This window comes from Cetorhinus maximus, chromosome 12 (genome assembly GCF_964194155.1).
Source record: "Cetorhinus maximus chromosome 12, sCetMax3.hap1.1, whole genome shotgun sequence".
Classification (NCBI taxonomy): Eukaryota; Metazoa; Chordata; class Chondrichthyes; order Lamniformes; family Cetorhinidae; genus Cetorhinus; species Cetorhinus maximus.
In genome coordinates this window covers 99,382,343-99,405,883 of record NC_135890.1, presented here as the reverse complement: position 1 = coordinate 99,405,883, position 23,541 = coordinate 99,382,343, and the positions used below count along the sequence as shown (strand labels likewise).

Below are 23,541 nucleotides of genomic sequence, written 5' to 3'. Positions count from 1 at the left end.
TTCGGCTGCGCCTCCGCCGACCTGAAAATTGAAATGACGCGGGGTGACGTTGGGAGTCCCACCTGGTGTCATCCCGCATCATTTTACGCATCGGTGAACGGGCCCTGACCCCTGCTCGCCGACCTAAAGGTCCTGGCCCACAGGTTGACCACCCTCTGAGTGAAGATATTTTTCCTCATCTCAGTCCTAAATGGTCTACCCCTTCTCCTGAGACTGTGACCCCTTGTTCTAGACCCCCTCCAGCCAGAGGAAATATCATCCCTCTGTCCATCCCTGTCAGAATTTTTTATGTTTCAATGAGATTCCCCTCTCATTCTTCTAAACTCCACTGAATACAGGCCTAGTCGGCCCAATCTCTCCTCATACAACAATCCTGCCATCCCAGAAACAGTCTGGTGAACCTTCGCTCCACTCCCTCTAAGCCAAATATATCCTTTCATAGGTAAGCAGTCCAAAACTGCACACAATACCCCAGGTGTGGTCTCACCAAGGCCCTGTACAGCTGCAGTAAGACATCCTTGCTCCTGTACTCAAGTCCTCTCTCAATGAAGACCAACATACCATTTGCCTTCTTAACTGCTTGCTGCACCTGCATGCTTGCTTTCAGTGATTGGTGTACAAGGACACCCAGGTCCCTTTGTGAATCAACATTTCCCAATCTATTACCATTTAAACAATACGCTGCCATTCTGTTTTTCCTATCAAAGTGGATAACTTCACACTTATCCACATTATACTGCATCTGCCATGTATTTGCCCACTCACTCAACCTGTCTAAATTGCCTTGAAGCCTCTTAACAGCCTCTTCATCGCTCACATTCCTACTAAGTTTTGTGTCATCAGCAAACTTGGAAATATTACATTTTGTTCCCTCATTCAAATCATTGACATGTATTGTGACTAGCTGGGGCCCAAGCACTGATCCCTGCGATACCCCACTAGTCACCGCCTGCCAATCTGAAAAAGACCCATTTATTCCTACTCTGTTTCCTGTCTGCTAACCAATTCTTAATCCATGCCATTATTTTGTTCCCCAATCCCATGTGCTTTAATTTTACCCACTAACCTCTTATGTGGGACTTTATCAAAAGCTTTCTGAAAATCCAAATACACTATATTCACTGGTTCTCCTTTATCTATTCTGCTAGTTACATCCTCAAAAGACTCCAGTAGGTTTGTCAAAGATGATTTCCCTTTCATAAATCCATGTTGGCTTTGTCTAATCCCGTTGATATTTTCTTAGTGTCCTGTTATCACATCCTTTATAATAGACTGTAGCATCTTCCCTACTACTGATGTTTGGCTAACCGGTCTGTAATTCGCTGTTTTCTCCCTCCCTCCTTTTTTAAATAATGGGGTTACATTTGCCACCTTCCAATCTGCCAGGACTGTTCCAGAACCTACAGAATTTTGGAAGATGATAATCAACGCATCCATTATTTCCATGGCCACCTCCTTTAGTACCCTGGGATGTAGATTATCGGGCCCTGGGGATTTATCAGCTTTCAGTCCAATTAATTTTTCCAGCACTATTGTTTTAGCAATACTAATTTCCTTCAATTCTTCCTTCTCACTAGACCACCTTCAATTCCTCCTTCTCGCTAGATCCTCGGTTCCCTCATATTTCTGGGGAGCTATTTGTGTCTTCCTCTGTGGAAACAAAACTAAAGCCGTTGTTTAATTGCTCTGCTATTTTCTTGTTCTCTATAATAAACTCTCCCGTTTCGGACTGTAAGGACCTACATTTGTCTTCACTAATCTTTTTCTTTTTACATATTTATAGAAGCTTTTACACTGCGCTTTTATGTTCCTTGCAAGTTTACTCTCATACTCCACTTTTCCCCTCTTAATCAATCTCTTGGTCCTCCTTTGCTGAATTCTAAACTGCTCCCAATCCTCAGGCTTGCTACTTTTTCTAGCAACTTTATATGACTCCCCTTTGGATCTAATACTATCCTTAATTTATTTTGTTAGCCATGGTTGGGCCGCTTTTCCTGTTGTATTTTTGCGCCAGGAAGGAATGTATAACATTCATTCCCTAAATATTAGTCATTAAATATTAGTCATTAGCCTTTTAATGAAGTTCCCCAATCTATCATAGCCAACTCATGCTTCATACCTTTATACTTTCCTTTGTTAAGATTTAGGACCCTAGTTTCAGATCGGACTACTTCACTTTCCATCCTAATGAAGAATTCCATCATGTTATTGTCACTGTTCCCTAAAGGACCCCGCACAACAAGATTATTAATGACCCCCTTCTCATTGCACAATACCAAATCTAGGGTAGCCTGTTCCTAGTTGGTTCCGCGAAATAGTGGTCTAAAAAACCATCTCGTATACACTCCAGGAATTCATCTGTCACAGTATTATTGCTAATTTGGTTTGCCCAGCCTATATGCAGATTAAAGTCACCCATGATTACTGTAGCACCCTTGTTACATGCATTTCTAACTTCCTGTTTAATGCCATCCCCTACCTTATCACTACTATTTGGAGGCCTATAGACAACTCCCACTAATGTTTTCTGCCCCTTGTTGCTTCCTAGTTCCACCCAGACTGATTCTACATCTAGGTTTTCCGTGCCAATATCCTCTCTCACTGTTGCACTGATTTCATCCTTAACTAACAACGCCACACCATCTCCTTTTCCTTTTTACCTGTCCATCCTAAATATCGAGTACCCTTGGATATTCAGTTCCCAGCCTTGGTCACCCTGCAGCCATGGGCAGAATTTAGCCCTCGATGGGCGGGCAGGCCCCAACAGCTCAGCGGCGGGCAGGCAGCTGACCCCCGCCGTTGAAACGGGGCCCGCCGCCATTTTGAGTGGGCGGGCCAATTAAGGCTTGCCCAGTGGCCTGCCCGATGGGAAGCGCTATGTGTTTCCTGTGCGGTGGGGGGAGGGAATCCCCAACTGTCAAAGTGCGCTCTTTCGTGCATGCACGCGAAAGAGCGCACTGCTCCCTGAGACTAAGTGCTGTCTCAGGGAGATTCGTGACAGGTTAAAAAACTCTAAAAATAGAAAAATAAAAACATTATTAACATGTCTCTCTCATGTGACAATGTCACACCAGCTGGGACATGTTAATAAGAAGCACTGAAACTTTATTAAAGTTTTTAAACACGAACATGAAACCTCATCCTGCCAGTGGATGAGGTTTCATGTATTATCTGGAGCCCGCTGGGGCTCCTGGCCTGCCCGCCAACCTTAAGCTTGGACGGACAGGTCTTTAACAAGGTTAATTAGTCTGTCAATAGCCTCAATTAGCCATTGACAGGTCGGTGGTCGGACAGCTGATTTCGCTGTCCACTCACCTTCCTAAAAATTTAAATGGACCAGGATGACATCGGTGGTTCCTCCCGACATCATCCCGCGTCACTTTCCTGGACCGGAAAATTCTGGCCCATGTCTCCGTAATCACAATCATATTGTACCCGTTTACATCTATTTTCACTGTTATTTTGCCTACCTTATTGTGAATGCTCCATGCATTCAGATACAGTGACTTTAGACTTGTCTTTTTAACATTTTTACACATTTTTTTGTATTATGGCCCTACTTGCTGCTAGCCCTTGTTTCCTCTGCCTTTTACTTTTGCTTTCTACTTTTCTGTCTTTCATTCCTATCTTTGTTTCCCTCTCTTGTGCCTCACTGCTCAGGTTCCCATCCCCTTACCAATCTAGTTTATACCCTCCCTCACAGCACTAGTGAATACCCCTGCGAGGATATTGGTCCCAGTCCTGCTGGGGTGCAACCTGTCCAGCATGTACAGGTCTAGCTGCAACTGCAAGCAAAGCCTGTATAACCCCAACACAAAGAGCAACTTTTAGTTAGTTGCTAAATTAAAGAAAGATTAGACTTTAATTAGAAATTAACCCTTAAAAGTCCCTCTCTCATCAAACTCCATCTGAAGCACTCTAATGCAGCTCAAAGCAGCACTCCAGAGCAGCCCAAAGCAGCACTCCAGAGCAGCTCAAAGCAGCACTCCAGAGCAACTTTCATGTCCCTTTCACTTCACCTTTCACTTCCCCTCTGAACTTTCTCACTTGTTCAGTCCCCCTTTTCTGTTTCATCTTACTTTCTATATCTTTTGTTATACAGGGAGCTCTAGCTTTGGTTGCATTACCTTTCACTTGTCATTCAAATTTGCTTTGCAAAGTTTCATAAATTTGGCAGCACAGACTATACAGATGTAATGAGTTACCATGGGTGTGTCTAAAACAAAGGGTAATCTGTTTAAATTATTTCCAATCAAGCTTCAGTGTGAAGCAATCAGAATGCTGCATTTCAATGCTGATTGAATAAACTTCTTGATCTGTATTTAATCAGTATTAAAAACCAGCACTCTAACTGTTCATTTCGTAACAAAGCTCGATTCAGGATAATTTAAACATTCTTGAGAATACCTGTGAAACACAATGGACTGACAACTGCAGTGAAAAGTTTCCCATTACTGCCTGAGTTTATGAAGTGATATCTAAAAACTGCAAAGGTCAGATGAATAAGGAAGTAGTTCAAACAACAGCAGAAACTGTGATCAGATAATTAAATTACTTTGTGAAAACCTGGTTTGGTGGAGTGCAGGTAGAGTTAGTGGTTTTGTTCAAATATCTGATTATGTGCTACCAGTACTGCCAAAACGATTAGCACAATTAAACAGAGGACAACATGGTATTTTCACAGGACTTTTCCCTACTAGCTTAGCACTTCCCTGCAGGCTGAAACATACATCTTCATTGTACCTCCCAGTTTGCTCAGTACCATTGTGACATAATCCAACAGCAACCTGTTCCCTTATTTTTTTAGGTGCTATGACCAGATTAACGCAAGGGCCTAGACAGCTCGTGTGCTAGGCGTCCAACCAAAAAATGGCCAAGGTTAAAGTCAACATAACACAGAAAAACTGCATGATACCACTGGATCAGTTTCATTATGTATAGCATATTGAGATTAATGTAGCGTGTAAAGACTCTATGGTCCTAAACCTTCATACGTTTGGTGAATGGGGAAAGGTGTGCAAGTGAGGAAGAAAGGAGTGAATGACAAGGGCCCAGGCCCCCAAGTATTCCCAAATAAAAACAGAAAATGCTCAAGATATCTAAGGAGAGAGGAACAGAGTTAACATTGCAGGTCGCTGACCTTTCATCAGAACTTAAGATGTCGATATTGTTATTTTAACAACAACATTCGTTAAAATTTCTGATGTAACGTTTCGGACCTGAAGCATTAAGGTTTCCTTTCTCCACAGATGCAGCCTCACGTCTTTCCAGTTTTTAAAATTTTTACTTCATTATAAAAGCCTTTCTCAGCTGAAAGGACACAAAAAGCTTTAATTACCTTGGCCCAGATTTTTGTGGACTTGGGTTGAGTTGGGAAGCCTTTAAAAGTAGCAGGTGGGACCCGATTCCAGAATTTCTGCCCCAATTCTAGTTTCCAGATATTTCTGCTGGTATGGGATAAGGGTGTGAGTAGCCAGACCGCACATAGGATTCCCACCCTTTCCAGCTCCATTGCGGGGACAGGCATTTCATACCCCACCCCACAATTTTGATGGAGCCAGGCCTGTTCTGTTAGTGGAAGTGGTTCATGACACCTCGGAGGAGTCATGAACCATGAGGGAATCCTGGTCCTAAATTGGGAACCAGAAAAAAAACAGACATTCAATATTTCTTTTGAAATACATTGCACCACAGAACTTCTTATAAAGCTGTCATTGGTAGTATCAATCATGTATAAATAAACACACATGCATTGAGTAAGCTCTTCAAAGAAAGATCAGATTATTACAAGGTAACAAAGATGTCAAACAAAGCTATAACTCCCCTGCAAGCTGTGTCAACATTGCCCACAGGGCTGAGTCTATTAGCCATTCTTGAAGCTCAGCTAAGCATTCATAATGAGGCCATCTGGAAAAAAACAGATGTCTGGATGCCTATTCAGCCTGCTTTGTTGAAACAGTTGCCAGATGGCCTGATTTTGAATACTTGGCTGAGTTCCAAGAATGGCTAATGCACTTAGCCCTGTAGGCAATGTTGACACAGTTTGCAGGGGAATGATAGCTTTGTTTGATTGATATCTTTATTGCCATGAAATAACCAGATTTTTCTTTGAAGGGTTTTCTCAATGCCTGTGTACTTATTTACTCAAGATTAAGATGTGTGAAGCGATTAAAAGATTTTTGTCATTGATAACATAATCGCTGTTACAGGACAGCATTTAAGAGATTGTAAGATGAGTTTTCTTTTTACAGAGACTTTCAAAGCCTCTTTGTTTATTGTGTCAATTTCAGGAGCAATGCAAAGATTTGCCAGATTTTCCAAGGGATCGCTGGTTCTGTACATAGTAGATATTGGAAGATTGGGTATGGAGGATGCAAGGGTGACAGGGTATTTGAGGGGACATGTGGGGGCATGGAGAGGACATGGGAGATATAAGGGGGCATGGAGGGACATGGGGTCATGGGGGTGTTGAGAGGTGTGAAGGGTGAGGGCTAGAGGACCTAACTGTCATGATTACAACTGTGCAAATTTCTCAGTAAATGGAGGCAGACATTCTAGCCAGCTGGCCTTATCAACCACCTGCCTCCATTGTCAGCTCAGGCCTGCCACCAAAGGCAGCAAACCCAACTCCATCCCATCCCCATCTTTCCAGAAAACGTTTCCAAATATGGTGGGTGGGGACCTCCTTAATGGAGAAAGGTTTGCGGAGTTGGGAACTTTCCTGACTCCAACTTCCTGAGCGTGATTTTCCAGCCCCGCCCACTGCCAGGATCATCCATTTGGGCTGGGCCGCCAAATCTCCAGCGGCGGGTTCTGCCACGACAGGCCGGAAAATTCCGGCCCTTGTCTCCTTCATGAATATCTGGCCCTTTAATCCTACCTCTGAATTTAAGGTCTTGTAGATTTACATTGGTTTTTTTTCCATAACAACATATTTAATTAGAAGAAGATTATCAATTACATCCAACTGGAGAATGGAATCAGCACTGTTATCTTCTGAGCTCCTCAATTTGTGCTCTTTGGCACATTCTATTAGATTATATAAGTAGGAATTTGCATACTGTTTGACTGTTTCGTTCAGGGAAGCAATTATATAAACTGTTTATATAATTGCTTCCCTGAACGAAACAGTCAAACAGTATGCAATTCAAAAAAATAAGCAATGCATCAAATATTCATTAAAGAACTGTCCCCTCAGTACTAATAACCATGTAACATTTCGTTAAACATCAAAAATCATATGCCTAGAAAGTGCCCTGCACAGTAGTAGTAACAAGCACATTGGTGCATCCAAATGAAATCCCTTTGCTATTTAAAAGAGGTGTTAAACTGTTTGTTTCAAGTGGATTTGAAGACATTTCATACCAACATTTTGTTGGGTTTGCCTCTAATATTGCAAAATGTTTACAATTAGAAAGTTCTATATTTGTGTGTTAAGATAGTTTTAATAGTTTCATATGTAGATACTATATATGCGTGTGTTTTTGTCTTAAAATAGAATTCAGTCAAATAAGTACTGGATGTCATTGTATCTGTTAAGTTGATCTCATTCTAATGTGATGAATATTTATTGTACAGGGGAGCAATATGTACAGGGCCAGAACTGACCATTGCAGACCAGGATCCTTGATCAAAAATTTGGAATGGGAATCATTACAGCAAAGGAGGAAAAAAAATTAGACTGACCATGTTCTATAAAATATGGAAGGGACTGGTGGAAATTGACAGGAACAAGTACCTGGTGCCCTCCAGAAATGACAAAGCACGAGGTAACCTTCCATACAAACAACAAAAGCCATCTGTTTCCAAGACAGTGTATCAACAATCTCTCTTCCCAAGGACAATCCCACAGTGGAACAAGCTGCCAAAGGAAATAGTCACAGCCCCTTCACTTGAAATCTTCAAGACCCATCTTTAGATTTTTTCCATTTATTTTTCATTATCAGGACTATCACATCAGGAGGTCACCCCTGGCTTAGCTATAGTGCTGCCCATATAAATGTTGGCAGAATATGGAAATTAGTCTCTGATGCCGACACAATATAGCAGAAGCAGAAGGATGTATTCAGTTAACCAAGACCACTCTTCCTTCCCTACCAACCTAAAACTATATTCACACTTTGTGCAGACCACACTTAGAAGATCACTGAATTGGACATGGGGAGAATATCTTTCGTCCTGTTACGGTGGTCTGTGTCAAACTTTCTTACCTTTTGGCCTTTGTACAAAGCCATAGACCTCAATATGCAACCTGTGACTCAGAGAAGGAAGGAATTATACTTGGAGCTGAGATGGCCTTTGAGAGTTAGAAATTCAGTTTTTGCAGAGTTCTTCAATGAAGGAAGCTGATCACATCTGGAACGAAGTGAGCAGAGCCTTCAATCATATAATAATGAAAACTAAAGCATCTTCCATCCCATAATACACTCTATAAAGATTCAATAAATAACATTTCAATTATGTGTACTTAAAAGTAAACTAAGTCCAAATTTGTTGTATAATTTGAAAAATGTCAAGTTGAACTTTATAGACACTTTCAACATTCATCAGAGCTACAAGAGGTAGATGCATGGATTTTTAGTAGGTCATTGTCAGAAATCTCCTGCAATTCATTCAGGGAGTTGCTAATTTAATGGATTAAGACTGGTTAACTGGTGGGCGTAAAATTAGAATAAACTTGGATTCTCAAAAGACTTTTCACAAGGTTCCAAGTACAATTTTTTGAAGAGACATTACAATGGCCTTTTAATACAATACAGGTCACAGAATCACAGGAGGCCATTCAGCCCATCATGTTTCTGTCTGCTCTTATTTGCAATTCGTCCCATTTCCCTGTTCTTTCTGCAGAGCCCTGAAAACTTTGCCTTGATGTTGTCAAAGACACTGCAGGAGAGAGTGACAGCAGTCAAATGGTATTCGAACAAAATAAGGCCCAGTAGAATGCATATTGGAATTTTGGGCATATGTTATGCATAATTTTCTGGCTATGATCGGAAGAATGATTAGAAAACTATGCACCTAAATCTCTGAGATACACATTCAAGGCGTACCAGGAACAGAAAATCAGAAATTACCTCTATAATGCCAGAGTTGAAAGATGTAGACAATAATGTTGTTTTATTGTCTCCATTCATTTGTTCAAGTGATCAGACAGAAATTTCAAGCATTTTCTTTGGTTGTTTTACCTGTGATCATCCATTTTTCTCAAAGAGATTAAGCTCATGACTGTAAAAAGTTTGTTGAAAGGAATAGACTTGATTGATATGTTGGTATTTTTATGAATGGTGATATGATATATACCACCACAATCTTGTTCATTTATTATTCAGGAATTGTCACATGTTGTGTAACAGTGGCAGTTCGGTCCGTTGGTAGCACTGCCTTCAAATTAGGAGATCATGGGTTCAACCCCGTCTACAGAGACTTGATCACTGGGTGCAATACCAAAGGAGTAGTGCGTGATCGGAAATGCTTCCTTTTGGATGAGATGTTAATCCAAGCTTTCACTGGGGAGAGCTCCAGTATCCTAGCCAACATTAATCCTTCACTAAACACGAGCAAGAATAGAATAACTGGTTATTTATCTTATTGCTGTATGTGGGGCCTTGCTGTGCACACATTCACTGCTCCATTTGCCTGCCAAAGAACAGTGACCATACTTCAAAAGTAATTACTTGCCTGTGAAGCACATTAAGATATCCTGAGGATGTGAAAGCAATATTTAAATTCAATTTCTTTCTTTATTCCCCCATGGAGTAAACTGCATGCTCCACTGCTAAATATAATTTCCCTTTAGTCTAAAATCCCTTCTCCTGGCTGTGCCTGTGCTTTGTTGATGAGCTCTAGGCCTTTTCTCAAATTTGGCTTCTGAATTCCTGGATGCCTCTAGACACCAAGACTGTTTCTGCACTGGGACTATACTATAAGAGTCAGCTGTTGTCTCTGATCTGCTGCTCGGTTACTTATATTTTAAAATAATTTTGATCAGCTTATGATGCTTTCCTCACTGCTGCTGTTCCCTGCTGAGCCTGTGACTGGACTATTAGTTCTACTGGTTTATCAGCTTCATCTGCAGTCTGTTCCTAACCAGAGGTTCAGTGTCCTGGGTCAAAGTTCACTTCTCCGACACTGCTGGATCTTATGGTGACCTCCAACGTTGCCACCATCTTCTTGGCCCGCAACCGATTCTGCCCACCTTCTGAATCTTCACGCTCACAGGAATACTTCTATCAGTGTGTGCTCTGATACTTACCCTTCAAATAGCTTCTGGACTTCATTCACCCGCCACGCCTGTCTCTGAACTTGGACAACAGTCCATCGATGCTCCGTGCAAAGTCCAAGCATCAACCTTTCCACCTCAGGAACTCTGACCTTAAAGTCTCAACTCCCTCCCATTTTTTCATTTTACAACCAGGATATATGTATCCTAATAATTCCTCTGTAACCAGGCCTATGCAAAGTGAGTTTTCCCTGTGTTTATTTACGTGTCGCTCTGACCCAAGCACATAACTTCTATTTTCCTCCCCTTTTCTACTTCTTTTCTCTTTACCTCTCCCAGGCGCCTCTTTCCTATTGTCATATCTTCTTTCAGTTCTCCCCTCTCTGCTGTCCCAAGTCCCTACCTAGCAGTTCTCCCCTACCTTCCGACTCTCCTACCACCATCCCAGTCTTAAATTCAGCCTTCAGCTTTCCTGTGTGCTTCTCTAGGCACCCACCTAAGGTCCCATCATGGCATTCAGCTCTGCCACCTTAGGAACAGCAATCCCAACTGCCCCATCTTACTCTCTCACTGACCTGTCTGCCCAGTGGATCATCTGGGAGCTAATCTTGCCTATATCCTCCTGCTCCATCAACCCTATTCCCAGTGAGTGGCCGACCACCCAACAACACTTCCTGGCTCCATCATTCACCGCTATTGTTAATGGTTCTCTCGCTTCATGTTCTATTCCATCTCCTTCAAATCTGTCCTCGTCACCACTCTCCTCAAAAAAACCCAACTAGACCCCACCGTCCTTGCGAACAACTGACCCATCTCCAACCTCCCTTTCCTCACCAAGGTGAATGTGTTGGTGGCTTCCAAATCCATGTCCATCTTTCCCAGAACTCCATGTTTTAACCCCTCCAATCAGGGTTCTGTTTTGCCACAATACTGAAACAGCTTTAATCAAAGTCACAAATGGCATTCAATGTGACTGTGAAAAAGGTAAACTGTCCTTCTTCATGCTTCAACTTGTCTGCAGCCTTTTACACAGTTGACCACACCATCATCCTCTAACACCTCTCCATCATTGACTAGCTGGTTAGTACTGCACTCACCTGGTTCCATCCTAAGTATTTAGACATAGCTAAGAATCACCTGCAATGGCTTCTCTTCCCGCTCCCACACTGTTACCTCTGGTGACCCCCAAGGGTCTTTCCTTGCCCCCGCCTCCTATTTCTCATCTACATGCTGCCTCTCAACAACATCATCCAAAAATACAGTGCTAGTTTCCACATGTGCGCTGATGACACCCAGTTTTACCACACCACCACCTTTCTCGACTCCTCCACTAAATCTAAATTATCAGAATACTTACCTGACATCTGGTACTGGATGAGCAGAAATCTCCTCCAATTAAATATTGGGAAAACCGAAGCCATTGTCGTTGATTTCCGCCACCGACTCAGTTCCCTAGCCATTAAGTCTATTCCCCTCCCAGGCAAAGACTAAACAAGATTTTTCACAGCCTTGATGTCATATTTGACCCAAGATAATCTTCTGAGCGCATTAAAATCATCACTAAGACCACCTACATCCACCTTCTGCCACAAATTTACAAAGGATAGGATGTTGAAGGTCAGCCAGGAGTGCATTAGAATAGTCACGTCTAGAGGTAATGAAGGCATAAAGGAGGGTTTCACCAGCAGATGAACTGAGACAGGGGTACATCCACCTTCCTAACGTCACCCATCACCAACCCTGTCTCAGTTCATCTGCTGCTGAAACCCTCCTTAATGCCTTCATTACCTCTAGACTTGACTATTCTAATGCACTCCTGGCTGACCTTCAACACCCTACCCTTTGTAAATTTGAGGACATCCAAAAGTCTGTTGTCCATGTCTAACTCCCACCAAGTCCCATTCACCCGACACCCCAATGCTCGCTAACCTTCTTTAACTCCCAGATAAGCAACGCTTAAAATTCTCATCCTTGTTTTCAAATTCCTCCATGGCCTTACCCTCCCCTATCTCTGTGATCTCCTGCAGTCCCACAAACCTCAGATTCCTGAGCTCATTTGATCCTGTCCTCTTGAGAATCTCCAATTTTAATCTCTGCACCATTGTGGCTGTGTCTTCAGCTGCCAAGGCCTAGCTCTGGGTTCCTCCCCTAAACCTCTCCTCCCCACTACCTCTCTCTCTTCCTTTCAGATGCTCATTAAAACCATACGTCTTTGACCAAGCTTCTTAACATCTGCACTAATATCTCCTTATGTAACTTGGTGTCAAATTTTGCTTTATAATGCTTCTGTGAAGCACCATGTTAAATAATTAGCATTGAATTATGTTAAGGATGCTATGTGAATGAAAGTTGTTGTTGGTTTAAACTGAAATATCAATTTGTGCTGCTGAATAGAATAAATAGGAAGTAGTTGCTTTACAATCTACTTCAAGTTCAGTTCACTACACAAACCAAGCTTTTAAATCTGTGATAAGTTGCACAATTTCTCACTGAAGATAGTGCACTTCTAGATTTGTAAAAGTACTTACTGCTTGATCCATAAAGCTACACCTACACAGCTTCTTAAGCTGTAATGACTAATTCATTCACTATGCCCACTTGCTTGACTGAAGGTCATGGCAGCAGTCGAGCAAAGAATAGAACATCAATTCCTGTATTAAGAAATCCTTTATTACATTGCATTATTCAGTTGTCATAGGTATGTCTTTATTCACACTTTTATTCATGGCATCCTTACTTTAAACTGATGGTTTGACTTTCTGGTTGTGCATGTGATCATTCTACTAGTTTTGTTTTAATATATCAATGGCAATTGTTCTATGGTCAGATGGGGTGATTTCTGCATTTGACATTGTTTAGTTTTAGATAAATAGTAAAATTCACTTTAAAATAGGCTTTGGCAAGCTGGATCTCCCTGGGAATCTCATTGATGTAGTGGCCATGTTGAGTAATGCATATGAGAGCCAGAACTATTAACATAGTCAAATAAAGATAACTGTCCTGATAGGTTCTCTTCCTTTAAGTTTTTACCTGTGTTCAGAATTAGAGGGTTATTTAGTAGCTCAAGGATCTTAAGTGAACTATCTAAATTTAAATATTGGCAAATGAGGAAATGGACAAATTTAGGTTTCCTAATTGAAAAACTATTAAAGGGAAGTGGCTTGTCATTGATGCCCATATCCTGCAAATGAATAAAAAATGATTTGGTGATTCTTCCCTCTTCCCCAAAACCCTTTCCTCTCAGTTGCTTACATCAATGCAAGGGAGGCTTCTTTCTCCGCCATAGTTCCCAGAATGTTATTGTATTTCTTGCTGAAACTTATTGTTGATGTAACACTGCACTGCAGCATCAGGGTTCCCACAGTTGACGACCTTTGTCATCCTCTACCATGTCCTGCACTTGACCAAAAACGGCAACTGTGATATCCGATCTCTGCCACAAAGTATCTCAAACATTCCAGTCCAGACATGGTGCAAACATCAGCCCCTCAGCCACACAAAGGCCTCATTCCAGACACTGGGGGCAGAATCTTCTGTGGGGCTAGCAGGGGAGGGGGCCCGCTCGCCGATGCGTAAAATGACGCGGGTTGATGTCAGTCGTGCGTCCCAACGTCACCCCGCGTCATTTAGATTTTCAGGTTGGCGGGCGCGCAGCCAAGTTGGCTGCATGCCTGCTGAACTGTCAAAGGCCTATTAAGGCCATTAAAAAGCTAATTGAAATCATTAATGGACCTGCCCGTCCAACTTTAAGGTTGATGGGCAAGCCGGAAGCCCTGGCGGGCTTCTGAAAAAGCATGAAACCTCACCACGGGCAGGTTGAGGTTTCATAAGTGATTTAAAAATCTCAGAATATTTCCCAATAAAAGTTATGAACATGTCCCAACGCATGTAACAGTTTCACAAGAGGAGACATGGCAGCGAAATTTTTTTTCTCATGTTTATTTGAAGTTTCAAATCTGAGCCGATCTCCTTGAGGCAGCACTTTGCCTCCCGGCTCACGGGATCCCTGAAAATGGACAAATTGATGATTTTTTTTCATGCTATTTTAATGTTAAGAATGTGTTTTGGCACAGTGGTTTCATTTATGTCTCTCTTCAAAAAGTTGTGGATGAGATGCTAACCCAAGGGCCGATCTGCTTTCTCAATCGGATGTAATAGATATCATGGCACAATTCAAATAAGGCCAGAGGAGATGTCCTTGCCGATATTATCCTCAATCTACGCCATTAAAAACAGATTAACTGGTCATTTACCTCATTGCTGTTTGTGGGACTTGAGTAAATTGGCTGCTGCATTTTCCTATATTACAACAAACTTCTAAAGCACTTAATCAGCTATGAACCCACTTTGAGATGTCTAGAAATGGATTAACAGGTGAATACAATTGTGGATAAAGTGCAAGTTATAAATATGCTTGCAGAGAATTTAACTTCAATAGCTCACTTAGTTCTCTAAATTTCCTGTCAACAGATACCCTGAAGGAGCAGAGTTTGAAAACACATTCAGATATTTTCACTTGCTGGTGGTTTGGGGGATGTATGGTCAGACCAAGCACATCTTTTTCAAAGATTCTAAGAAAAACCTTATACATTTTTTATAGTCTTTAAAACGAGACACTTAAATGAGCAATTGACCTTTATGTAATCCTAATCCTGACAACATAAGACTAGATCCATTCATGTGAAAGTAATTTTTTAGGAACACGTATAATTGACAGACTATTGTGAACTGTCAACACAGGGTAAAAAGAAACCATTAAATTTACTCCACCCATCACCACGGAGAGGAAACTAATGCACTATCTGAACAATGGCAAAATGCAGTTTTGTGTATATAAGCTTCTAATCTAGTATGAAATTAGACGTACCCACAAAGCAAACACACATAGAATAGAGACTGCTTTTTACTTTGCCATCATTAAAAGCCTATCTCAGCAGTTCTTTATATGTTGCTGCATCAAGTCCATAGTTCTTCATTTATTTGACCTTCTGCTATTCTCCAATCATCTGACAGCTTGGTAAAGGGCAGATTCAAAGACAGCATCAGGCATCTATAACTAGAATTTTCACTTGTTGCCAGGATACCTGATACTGCAAACTGATTCTGCTCTTTATCTGAATTACAAATCTTAATATTCAATGGAAACAGAATGTTCTACATGAATTACGTGAAGATTTCTGACAGACCTATTCAGTTCACTTGCTTTGGAATCAAAAAGGCCAGAAAAGCCAAACAGTTTTTTGATAATGCATCAACAATTAATCAATTAATGAATAATCAATTCAGATCAACACTTTGGACAAATACCCAGGCATTTTCACATAGATTCACACAATCGGGTCTTTATCTCAATAGGTTCAGGCTGTACCATCACACCTAGGTAACGTACCTCAAATTATAATCACTCTGATCATTTTATTCTTGCGATATTTTAAGTACAATTTTGAAATGTGTAGTATGTAATATTGAAAATTATGTCACAACCCCACAGGAAATTTTTAGCATTTTAGTGGGCATTATAAATACAACCTAACATTATCTATAATTTTTGATGATCTCAGGTCCTCCTTCAAAGTGTGTCATGTGCTTAGTACACCCACATTGTCAATATTGGTTACTAACCTTAGAACAGATACATATAATCCTCAATAATCCTTCAGCTCAACTAACAAAATTAGTTCTAAAAAGTGTTTTATACCTTTCATTTGACCTTTCAGCCCGTAAAATAAAAATGATCAATTTTTGGTTGTTGATTTACAGGGAGATCTCATTTTAGTCTCCCAAGATGTTCTATATTTTGTCCTGAAGTATAAATGCTATGCTGATACTCAAAGAGATACAATTTTAAGGAATTGATTGATGACCTAAGCTTATACCACAAACCCAGGCAAATGCCATAAAGCTGCTAAAATCTCAGAAGTCCCGAAAAATAACTTGCATTTACAGTGAAAAAACTTCCACAATTGAAAATTGGCTTAGGGGATGGGGAGTCTGTGAGCATGCAGAGCAGAGGCACATTGGCCACCCCACTGATGCTCAAGACCCAACTGATGCCTTTGCAGGCCTCCTGAATAAGGAGGCCTCCTGAATAAGGAGGCCTGCAAATGAGCAACAGCCCACCCAGCTGAGATAAGCATAAAACTCCTTTACTATAAAAATCAAGATAGACAAAGATGCAAAATTCAGATTCAAATGGGCAAATTTGTACTAGGTCTCGAATTGCCTAAACAACAGCTCATTATAAAGATAAAGTTAAAAGATTTTTTCCCCTTCTGGCTAATTAGAGGTATTGGAGGACTAGGAACCAATATAGGTCAACAACACCATGGGTGATGGGCGAATGAGATTTGGTGCAGAATAGGATTCGAGCAACATAGTTTTGGATGAGCTGAGATTTATGGAGGGTGTAAGATGCAAGGTCAGCTAGAAGAGTACTGGAAGAGTTGAATTTGCTGGTGAAAGAGGAGACAGAATAGGTCATGAGGGTATAGGATTTATGGAAGGAGGCAAAAATGATGGTTTTGTTAATGTCTAATTGAAGGAAATTGCAGCTCATCCAGTAGTGGATGTTCAACAAGCATTCTGACAACCCAGAAGCAGTGGAGGGGTTGAGTGGGGTGTTGGTGACGTTATTTAAGGTGTTGTTCAAAAATAGGATGCTAGGATACTACCAAGTCAGACTCGTAATGGGAAATTACAACTTTTTTGTTTGAATTGTGAAGCGTTCTTTTAATGGAGACCATGAAAGAATGGCTGAGCTAAAGGTTGCTTTTGCTTATTTCTGCAGTGCAGTTAATTTTGGTCACTACATGTGCTCTGCACTAACTTAATAAATTGCAGTCACTAAAAATATCTACATAAATTTGTATAGTCTTACACAAGAACATTATTTAATACTTAAGTACTCATGCTGCAAAGTAAGTTTGATTTTATATTGACTTTACATTGCTATAGGAACATAAAAATGCTAACTGACTACAGAACCCTTTGTACCAGTGGACTAGATAATCATCGCTATAATGGACAGTCAGAAAATAGTTCCAAAGAGATAGGGATTAAGGCAAACTATGACAAATCAAGTTCAAAGTGGGGAAATCTGAGCTGACTTGCTTGAAATCTGAGAGAGATAACTGAATATTTTCTTAATGGTGACAAACTAGGAGCTGTGGAAGTGCAAAAGGATTTAGATTTCCATGTGCACTAATCACTATAAGCCAGTGTACAAGCACAAACATCAGTCAGAAAGGCTGATGAAATGTTGGCCTTTATTTCAAGGGGATTCACAAGAATAGTACCAGAATTTAAAGGGTTAAATTATGAAGACAAGTTGCATAAAAATGGCTCTAATTACTTTGAGTTTCAAAAGTTAAGGGGTGAGCTAATTGAGATATTTAAAATAATTAAGGGTTTCGATGGGTTAGATACAGAGAAATGATTTCCTCAGGTTGGGAAAGCCTGAACCAGCAGATTGGAGATATATGTTACATCAGCCAGGCTGCATTCATTCATGAAGCAGGTCACAGGCACACTGTTTACCAGGGCAAATGATTTCATCATGCACCCCGTAGATCCAAGAGCCAGCAGGAATGGTCTGTGGGATTTGTAGTATTGCAGGATTTCCACCTGTGCAGAGTGCCATCAGCAGTACATAATTTCCACAGAGCAATTTATGCCTTTAGCTCACCAATTGAATTCAGAATATAATTTGTGCATTTACATACATACACATCAAAGTGCCTTTGTTTGCTTTGCAATCTTACTTTTCTTAATGAACCGGAAGCAAAATGCTGCAGATGCTGGAGATCTGAAACAAGACTGAAAAAACAGAACACAAGTCCTGGCTTATCCCATCAATGATTTAGCAGCCGACCTGAAAACACTGCTGTTCCCTTAGAGCCATTAATTCATTTGGACTCAATATAATCTGATGTGTTTAACATCACTTTCTTCCTCTGCAGCTATACATTAGAACACTAAAAGTACATTCTGACCACAGGAGTTACAGTTGACAGAAATGCTATAGATCATTGGCATTGTTTAAAGCAGTTGAATGATGGTCAGTATGCCATCATAAATCAACTGGTTCAAGAAGAGACTATTACCATCGATCCCCCGCCAGCCTCCCCCACCCCTGGCCTTCATTAAGCATTGAAGTGGTGTTGAATTGACTGGTGAACGGATACAGTTCATTAACTCCAAGAGGAAATGCAAGTCTCTGTTGGAACTGTTGCCAGCAGAAAAACCTTCTATTTTCACATGCAGAAAAGAAGATGTCACTGGAGCTTATAAATATTCAGAATGTGAACTGACCTCACAATTTACAAGTTAACAAAGTTACAAGTGAATTGTGAAGACCAACTTGCATGATTAAAATTTATGATATTCAGTGAGTCTCAGCCAGATAATCCTAATGATGGAAATTTCAGAATTCATAATCTGCAATAAAAAAGAATCACCATTTTATAGCATCAATAACGGAGATTTACTTATGCAGAGTGCAGATGACTTCCCATTTATCCAGCTGCTTTTATACTGTGTCAGATCCAATGCTGTCGTCACTGATTTTCCAGTGCACCGATCTTACACAGCCAGCTGTAACCTAAAAGTAACCTCACTAAAGCTGGTCTTAGTGAATTTTGGTGTTACATTTGGGTAGCTTGCAGCTGCATAAGATTGTCTACCAGTACCATGAGGGAGGGTCTTTTTCAACTCTTTCGAGTACATTCACAGTTCTTGGTTTCCGGGAGTGGGACATGAACCCACAACCTTCTGATTCAAAGGCAAGGGTGCTATGAAAAAAATCTTTCGAGTTATCAACAGTCACAGATTGCAACTCTTTCGAGTACAATCACAGTTTCTTGGTTTCCGGGAGTGGGACATGAACCCACAACCTTCTGATTCAAAGGCGAGGGTGCTATGAACTGAGCCACAGCTGACACCTTGTACCGTGAGGGAGAGTGTAGTGTAGTGGTAATGTCACTTGATTAGTACTGTAAAAGCCCTTAATTAACCCAGGCTAATCCTAACATGGCAATTGGTAGAATTAAATTTAATTAATAAATCTGGAATTAAAAGCTAATCTCAGTAATGGTGACCATGAAACCATCATAACTATCAATTGTTTTTAAAACACATGTGGTTAACTAATGTCCTTTAGGGAAGGGAATCTGCCGCCCTTATTTGGTCCGACCGCAGCAATGACCCTTAACTGCCCTCTGAAATCGCCTAGCAAGTCACTCAGTTGTACCAAACTGCTGCAGAAAAGTCAAACCAGATGGACTGCAGCAGTTCAAGAAGGCAGCTCACTACCACCTTTTCAAGGGCAATTAAGGATGGGTAACAAATGCTGGCTGTGCCTGCAGCACCCACATCCCATGGAAGCATAAAAAATAACCACTGCTAACATACTCGAAACAATCAGTTGAGGGTGTGGGCTGAAGGTAGCCCAGACATATCTTGTTGTAAATCTCATTTATTATTCATCATGTCAGATTTTGCATCTCCAAATGTTTCTCTCATTTGAAAGTTATTATATATTTTTTTCATTCACCTTGGCTTCATATCAGGTCCATAATACGTTGAATTCAGTAGATAGCAAGGATGATTGGAAAAGCTGATAAACATTGGGAATCCTCAAAAAAAAAGGTCTGTTGGCACCCAAGTACGATCTCTCCAAGTCTTCCTGTGCTCCCAGTGACCACTATGATCAAACTTGGCAGACCCCTGTCTAAACTGTCTTAATAACAATTGACTGCAGTCCATTGCATTTTATACAACAAATGACTATACAATTCAATCAATCCCGGTTAAAAATAGGAACAAAATTGGAATACTTCTGGCTGCCATTTCTATGTGTTGCAGTACACATTAAATGTAGCACTGTGTAAACAATGGCCAAGGTTCTATGCTAGGCCAGGATCCCTAACACCCCATTGGCGTGAATGTCAAAAGCCAGCCCAGCACCACTCTATTGACTTGCCCCATAGAAATCTAATGGCCAGACAGCCATTAAGTTGCTCCTAGTAGGCCTTCAGCCCTTCAAATTAATCAAATAGTTGGCAGCTCCCTGGTCCCATCAGCGCCACCAGGAGGGGTGGCCACTGCTGGGGCTGCAGCCAGTCCTCAACAATGATTGCCGCTGGAGCTGGATGCAAAGTCAAGTGGAGGGGAGAGGGTCTCGCCAGGGTAAAGCTGGCAGGCCCTGATGAGGGCGGTGGGATCCAGAGTAGACAGGCTGGGGGGTAAGAGGAGACCATGAGGGGGGGCGGTGGGTCAGGGAGACTTTGAGGAACCTCTGATGGACTCAGAAAGCCTGGAAACCTTGCCCACCTCAGCCCAATTGGTGAAAGCTGCTGGACTTCACACGGTGCCAGCCTTTGCCCACCACAAGAAAAATTGTGGCGGGTGAGACATAGGTGCGCGAAGCAGCACCAATGGCATAGCCCAAGTTATGCCTTCCCCACCTGCCAACCCATCTCCCAGAGGGTGTAAAATTCAGCACTATGTTCCAGAACACCCACATCTTAAGACCTTATATTAATAGCAAGAACTTGCATTTAGATTGTGTCTTTAACATAGAAAAGTGACCCTAGACATTTTACACGGGCAAAAGTGAAAAATATATTCAACAAACCAGAGAAAGTATATGAGTAACAATCAGTCTGATGAGAGAGATGGATTTAAAGGAATGGCACAATCATAACTGAAGATCATCTTGTGTGCAACAGAAATACGTGGGTGGGCATTCTCTTCATTATTATGAAATGCAAATTTTATTTTGTGGATGCGTATCCTTTACAGATCAATTCCCTCTCACCTGGCTTCAATAAGCTGACATCTAAGTGCTTTTGTCTGCCGGTCTTGGAGTATTTCTAAGCCCAGGTGTATCTCTCCTTGAATCTCTTCATCCGGGTTAATCCGAGTCAGGTTTATCCAATTGTCAATTCCTAGAAGAATATCAGTTCCCATTATAACACATATATTTAGAATATAGCTGGAAAACAGCAAACAGGCAAAACTTTGAAATCAACCAAGTTCTACTCTCTTCCATTATATTGCTTTTTCATAATAATATTTTCTCTGATCCGACCTTTTAACTGTGCACGATGTCTTATCAGAAATTTTCTTCAGGAGATGAAATAAATTTCATAATAAGTAAATTGTACATGATCTGTGGAGGAGACTTCTTGCCAAAGTGACACTTGCATTTGCTTGCGCTCAGCTAAGTGTGTCCTCCCACATAACCACAAACTCTGGCACAGTCAGTGCTGGAGAGCAACAACAGACGTAAAGCATTTGGGGCCTTCATATTTCATTTATATACACATAATGCTAAGGTCGAAAGCTGTGTATACAGCAGTGGTATGGAAAGATTTTTTTTCAATACTGTCAAGAATGTACAACTCAAATTTTCCTTTGCTATACAAATTAAAAATCTTGGTAGCATCCCTGTTCTACCTGTCCCAGTCAGGCCACCCACTCCAGTCATGGGTTGACAACCACTTCCCACCTTTCCCAGTCAGAGTCCTCCCCATTCGCAATGAGAATCCTACCTCATTCACAAACAGAGGGCAGGATTTTTCAGTTGGCAAGCTTTCCCAAAAAAAGTCAGCGAGTAACGTGTTCCCACCGATGTCAATTGCCCCACGGCCATTTGATGTTGCATAGAGCGTTCACTGGCTGAAGGTGGGACTTCCACCTTTCACCCGGGAAGAAACCCCGCCTCAGAGAGAGATTGGCTGGCAGCTCTGTAATCCCCAACAGTGTCACCAGGAGCAGTGGCCACTCCTGGGACTACACTTGGTCCCCAGATTCTAAGTGCTGGGAGGCTAAGACACAGGTAAATCTGGGGGTCTCGCAGTGGTGACATGAGTGGAGGCCCCGGGAGGGTGGGCAAGGGAAGCGGGGGTTGGTTTGGAAAGAGTGTGGTGGGGAGGGGTGGGCCAGACTTCTTAGAAGGGGGACTCCAATCAGGAAAGGGGGTCAGTGATGGAGGGCCTACCATTTCCCACTCTAACCCAAACAGGGTCATCTGTCTGGCTTCAGCACCCTTCCCCCACTACCATCGTTGACTTCCTCCCACTGGACTCAAAACTGCAACCGAGCAGGAAGTAGCCCTTAAGTGCCATTAATTGACCAGTTAAAGGCCTCAATTGGGGCAAGAATGGGTGGGCTGCCCTAGGCTTCGCCTGCCCCACCCCCCATAAAATTTCAGGCAGACATGAATGAGGAGAAGGCGAGAAAGGCACACGAGGAATTTTACCGGATCTCCTATCCCCCCTCCACAGCCTGGAAACCTGCTAGTGGGGGGGTCTGTGAAATTCTACCCAGAAAGCTGTGGGAAAGGAACAAAGGGAAGCTCCATGATAGGGTGGAGGGCAGGAAAGATTAAATGGTAAAAGGATGATGGTGCAAGACAAAAGGAGATGGTAATGGGACAAAGAAGTTGAGGAAATTAAGCAGCGAGTCAGAAATGGATCACATGAAGATGTGGGAAAGGTGGAAAATAGAAATGAAATTAGTGATATTTTCCAATTCAGGATGAGAGCAGGAAATGGCACCGGTACATTCATCAGTGTACTGGAAAAAGAGGTGAGAGAGGGGAGCCAAGTAGGAATGGAACAAAAAGAGTTCCACATAACTCACAAAAAACCAGCATAGTTAGGGCCCATACAGATTGCAATAGCATCACCTTTTATTTCGAATGAAGTCAAAAAGTTGTTCAACATGAGACCAAGATCAGCCAGCCATAGGAGGGCAGTATTGGATGGAACCATTCAAGAAAGAAACAGAGGGTGCTCAGGCCATCCTGGTGAGGGGGGTGGTGTCAAAATGTGGGGGCATTGGGCATCAATGGTGAAAAGGAGTTGGTTAGGGCCAGGAAACTGGAAACTATTAAAGTGGTGGAAGGGTTGTGGATGTGGATGTGGATGGGAACAGACTGGACAAGGGGAGAAAAAATAGTTGCGTTAGGAAGAAATTAGTTGTGTGGGGCAAGAACAGGTTGAAACGATGGGTCCACCAGGGCAGTTCAGTTTGTAAATCTTTCTTTTTCACCAGTTAGATTCAGTTAATGCCTTCATGTAAATGGGAATCCCCTTTGTTGCATCTTCACTTCAGAGCAATCAGTTGAAATGATAAAGGAAGGTCATAGAGGTCTTATGCTCCAGTGAGAAATCCAAAGAGTGGTTACATATTATACTCAAACTTAATGCAGCTGGTGTCTGATCTCTAAGTACTGTATTGTTTAATTTTGGTTCAATTTAATTCAGTTACGTATTCTTTTATCATTAAACATTTTAGAAATCCAACCTTCTGAATAT

At 41.6% G+C, this 23,541-nt stretch overlaps 1 protein-coding gene across 2 annotated transcripts in view; it reads right to left on the bottom strand.

The window, feature by feature from the left end:
* Positions 1 to 23,541, bottom strand: part of rasal1a (RAS protein activator like 1a (GAP1 like)) — a 286,840-nt gene that overhangs the window by 196,659 nt on the left and 66,640 nt on the right. For both annotated transcript variants that reach the window (XM_078554231.1, XM_078554232.1), the window contains exon 5: positions 21,036 to 21,165. In XM_078554231.1, the coding sequence (XP_078410357.1) occupies positions 21,036 to 21,165 (130 nt within the window). The remainder of the gene's footprint in view (positions 1 to 21,035; positions 21,166 to 23,541) is intronic.